At 33.3% G+C, this 5,524-nt stretch overlaps 1 protein-coding gene across 1 annotated transcript; it reads left to right on the top strand.

Annotated features, from left to right (window-relative positions):
* Positions 1-392: 392 nt before the first annotated feature.
* On the top strand, positions 393-829 carry LOC139868921 (uncharacterized). The gene has a single exon (XM_071857257.1). It carries the CDS (start codon positions 393-395, stop codon positions 711-713), a length of 321 nt encoding a protein of 106 aa, XP_071713358.1. The 3' UTR covers positions 714-829.
* The last annotated feature ends 4,695 nt before the right edge of the window (positions 830-5,524 follow it).

Raw genomic sequence — 5,524 nt, 5'->3', positions numbered from 1 at the left:
TTTGTTCAGAAAAGTTATTTGGGTTTAGCTCATGATTTAAAGTCTTAATTCTCGGAAACAACTCAATTCAACGTTTTTCCGAACTTAAAACCATGTGTTTTGGTCAAAATTTTTGAGCCTTGTTATCGGTTGAAGGAAAAAGCAACGTTTTTGCATAATATTTTTAAAATAATATACTAAAAGAATTAATTTGATCTCCTTGGAAAGAAAAATCTTGTAAAAGTGACGTGGTTGACGGATGAAACACATAATTCATTTGTCCTGTTAACACGAGTAAAAAATGCAGATGTCATTTTCTCACATGCCACGTAAGACACATCCATTTCTCTAATACGATTATTATATAAATAAATTATACATACACACACCGACCCGGTCATAGTCTTTGCAAAATGGAGATGGAACGAGATAAGGAACAAACGCGAGTGACGACAAAAGATGCCGGAACTGGCACCGGAGATGAAAACAGAAACAAGCTGAGTCACCCAATTATATCAACTATGGAGCCATTGACTCACGAAGCATACGGTGGTGGAATGTACGGAAAAGATGACCAACAACAACAAACCAAGAATCCAAGGGACCCACCGGCAAGTGAAACACAAAGCGCCGATGGACCGTCGGAAACGGCATCCGTTGAACTTAAACATAAACCACCACCGTCTTCAGGTGATCGGGATGTTGATATCACCGGACAATCTTACATACAGTAGGGCTAATATTTTTTTTCTTATAGAAATGTGTTGTATAATTGTATTAGTTTTAGCTTCCGTTAAGTTTGCTTGTATCCAACTTTTATTTGTATTCAATATTATAATTACAATTACAATTACAATTACAATTTAAGACTACTTCCAAGCATCATTCCAACCATGAAAACCATCACAAATGAATAACATCATTTTATAAACATCGTAGATTACATCAGTGACACGTTAGAATTTCCTTTCAAAAGTAAATACAGTAACAACTTCACTCGTGATTATCACACACTTTCTTTAATTACCTAAATTGGGTGAGTGAACTTTTCATTAACGAATGGTATGAATTATGAAATTGGTATAATAGTTGCAGTATATTTTCCCCCAAAATATAACAAGTTTTTGTCAAGCCTTTTCATACAACATTTTACAATCTAGTTAGCATTTGAACGGTTTATACACAGATAGTTTAAAATCAGTGGTGATCTTAAAACGAAATTACTAGGAGGGTCAAAATCGTTTCTTAAAGTATTAGAATGGCTCGTATATAAATTGTTAATCCCCCTACTATAAAATTTATGGTAACAATGCAATTTTAATTTTTATATAAAATTATAGTAACAACGTAATTTTTTTGGGGGAGCTATGGTCCGCCCATATTAACTTACCAAAACTACATACATCCTTGGCAGGCGGAACTTCCCACATCGTAGTCCGCCGTCTCATTTCCTCAAAATCCGCCACGCACTGATCGATCCACAAGCCCTTGGCTGAGTTGACTCTTTCTCGTGCGGCAGCAAGCTTCTTTTCAGAGTCGAAAATCTCGGCCCATTTATCCTCCCATTTACGATTGGCGTCACAAAGTTGAAGCCTACCATTACCACCATCTATCCAACTCCAGCCTTTAGCTAACCAACCTATAACTGCTGCAGCGCATCGACCCGAACATACTGGGGTACATGGCCTGCATTTGGCCCCGTTTAAAGGGCCTTCACTTGTTATAGATGCAACGGGGACGTCTAAACTTCTTGGTGGATACCTACAATGACGTGTAGTCAAGATTTTGAATTTTGTGTAGGTATTAGAACATTTATCGTAAACTAATACTCCGTAAAAGGTAACAAAACAAGAAAATGATCCAACAAGAAAATATATGGACATGTCAGGTTTTGGAGTAAAAGGTAGTTTGACTAATAATTACTGTCACATATCGCATACTTGTTATGATTTAGTTGTATTTAACAACTTTTAGTATACTAATCTAAATACAAATTTCTTATAACATAAGAATAGAATATATATATGAGAGAAAGGAGAGAATACTTCTTGAAAGTATATTAGAATAGTGGAAGTGTTTTAACTTGCGATACATGACTATTTATACTACAAACAAAGCTACCCAATATTGACTAAGTATTGGTACAAAATTAACTATCCACATATAAATAATATTAATATCATTATAACACTCCCCCTTGGATATCAATTTTGTTTTATTGAAGATCAACTATAAGATACTGTCTCGTTAAAAACCTTGCTAAAGAAAACCCAGTGGAAAAAAACTTTAGCTAAGGGAAAAAAAGTGCAGCATGGAGTTGACTCCACCTCAAGTAGACATCGCTTCAGCTGTTACATCTTTTGAACATGTCTCATGCCAATGTTATGAACGTGTGTTCTGAAAATAGCAGTTGGAAGTGCTTTCGTGAAAAGATCAGCAAAGTTTTTGCTGGATTGAACATATCTCATTTCAATCTGATTGTCCTTAATGAGATTTTGAGTGTATGAGAAGAATCTAGGAGGTATGTGTTTTGTTCGGTCACTTTTGATATACCCTTCTTTCATCTGTGCTATGCAAGCTGCATTATCTTCATAGATAGTTGTTGGACTTTTATCGCGTTCTAGTTCACAAGAATCAGTAATGAGTTGTGTCATTGATCTCAACCAAAAATATTTCCGAGTAGCTTCATGTAATGCAATAACTTCGACATGATTTGATGATGTTGCAACAAGTGTTTGTTTTTGAGAACGTCATGATATCGCGGTACCTCTATTTAGGAATACATATCCAGTTTGAGATTTAGCTTTATGTGGATCAGATAAATAACCTGCATCTGCATAACCAATTAACCAAATCTTGTTTTGATTCGTTAGAATAAAATAATCCTAAATCAGTAGTTCCTCGAAGGTATCGAAATATGTGTTTGATCTCATTCCAGTGTCTTTTGGTAGGAGCTGAGCTGAACCTTGCCAACAAATTAACTGCAAAAGAAATATCAGATCTTGTACAATTTGTAAGATACATAAGAGCTCCAATTGCACTAAGATATGGTACTTCTGGTCCCAAAATATCTTCATGATCTTCACAAGGATGAAATTGATCAGCTTCAACATTGAGTGATCTAACAATCATAGGAGTACTTAATGGTTTTGCCTTGTCCATATAGAAACGTTTCAAAATCTTTTAAGCATATGTTGTTTGATGTACAAGTAAACCATTAGGCATATGTTCAATTTGTAAACCAAGGTAGTACTTGGTTTTTCCGAGATCTTTTATTTCAAATTCTTTCTTTAGAAGTTGAATAGCTTCATAGATCTCTTTATTTGTACCTATAATGTTAAGATCATCAACATAAACAGCTATGATCACATATCTGGATGTTGTTTTCTTAATGAAAACACAAGGGAAAGTAAGGTTATTTGTATACCCTTTGCTTATCAAGTAATTACTTAATCGGTTATACTACATACGTCCCGATTGTTTTAATCCATATAAAGATCTTTGTAATTTAATCGAATACATTTCTTTGGGTTTTGCATTTGATGCTTCTGATACCTTAAATCCTTCAGGTATCTTCATATATATATCACTATCAAGTGTTCTATATAGATAAGCAGTAACAAGATCCATGAGATGCATTTCTAAATTTTTAGAAACTGTCAGGCTGATTAAGTATCTAAAAGTAATTGCATCCATAACAGGGGAATAAGTTTCTTCATAACCAATTTCCGGTCTTTGAGAAAAACCTTGAGCTACAAGTCTAACTTTATACCTTGTAACTTCATTTTTCTCCTTTCTTTTTCGGACAAAAATCCATCTGTATCCTATAGGTTTCACATCTTTAGGAGTGAGAACGATGGATCCGAAAACTTTTCTTTTATTGAGTGATTCTAATTCAGCTCGTATTGCTTTTTTCCATTGAGCCCAATCATGTCTATTTTGACATTCAACCATAGATGTTGGTTCTGGATCATCATCATTATTCATGATGTCATATGCAACATTAAATGAAAATTTCTCATCAAGATTTTTCATTTCATTTCGATTCCATAATATTTTTGATGTGCATAATTGATTGCAATTTTTGTATTGACATCATCAATCTCCTCTGCAGTAGGAGTACTGATTTGTGGTTCTTCTTGAACACTTTCTTTTACCTCATTATCAGCTGATTTTCTTTTTTCGAGGATTTTTATCTTTGAAACCAATTGGTCTCTCACGGTTCCTGGCGTGGCAAAGACTCAAGAGTGACATTATTGTCAGCTTTTGGAATTTCAATTCGAGCTGGAGCATTTACTACTGGTATATATATGATTTAGTCACTCTTTTTATATCTGTAAATGCATCAGGCTATTTATTCACAAGTTCTTGCATATGCATTATTGTTGAACTTTCTTTTCGCATTCTTTTGTGCGATGATCAAGATACATTAATTTATGTTTACACTATGAAACATCTTTTTCTTTATTTTTCATTTCTCCCCCTAATATAGGGAACAATTTTTCATTATAATGACAATCAGCAAAACGTGCCGTAAAACATCACCCGACATGGGTTCAATATATCTTATTATTGAAGATGTTTCATATATATATATATATATATATATATATATATATATATATATATATATATATATATATATATATATATATATATATATATATATATATATATATATATCCATCCTCCTTTGAGGACCCATTTTAGTGCATTGTGGTTGTGCAACTAGAACATACACTGCACAATCAAATGTTCTAATGGTGGAAAATATTTGGCTCTCGGCCAAAATCAAGTTGTAGGGGAGAATATTTATGAGTTACACTTTGTCTAATGTGAAATAATATCGCAACATGTAAATTTGCATGTCTCCATATAAATTCTGAGAGTTATGTACTCACTTTCAATGGTCTAGCTATTAGTTGCAAGTATTTAATTATTTATTCAGCTAAACCAATTTTTGTATGCACATGAGCAATATGATGTTCAACAACAATCCATATAGACATATAATAATCATTAAATACTTGAGATGTTAACTCACTAGAAAAATGCTTTCAATTCTCACCCTTTAAATGGTGTAATCGGAAAAATGTGCTCTTGATTTAAGAATTTGTGCAAGAAAATTTGCAAATATCATATTACGGCTTGATAATAGACAAACATGAGACCATCAATTGGATGCGTCTATCAGAACATGAAATGTCTAAATGGTCCACATGGTGGATGAATTTATCCATATATCTCGCATTGAATTCTTTCAAGAAACGTTTGTGATTCCTTTTCACAATATACTTTTCATTAATCACCATATGTGCTTTTCATTAATCATCATATGTGCGTTTTTATTAATCACCATATTTTCTTTGTTTATTAATCACCGTATGTGTAACGACCCTGGAATTTCCAACATTTATTTATTAATAATTACTATTATTAATACGCGTGTTTAAACGAATGTACGTTATTACATTTACATGTTGCCATGATTGCCCGTACTTGACTTTTAAGGGCCCGAAACGTCTTTGTGACACCCGGAACTTTC

The sequence above is a fragment of the Rutidosis leptorrhynchoides genome, chromosome 9 (genome assembly GCF_046630445.1).
Source record: "Rutidosis leptorrhynchoides isolate AG116_Rl617_1_P2 chromosome 9, CSIRO_AGI_Rlap_v1, whole genome shotgun sequence".
Classification (NCBI taxonomy): domain Eukaryota; kingdom Viridiplantae; phylum Streptophyta; class Magnoliopsida; order Asterales; family Asteraceae; genus Rutidosis; species Rutidosis leptorrhynchoides.
Note: the sequence above shows the minus strand (reverse complement) of the source record. Positions and strands in the feature narration are given on the sequence as shown.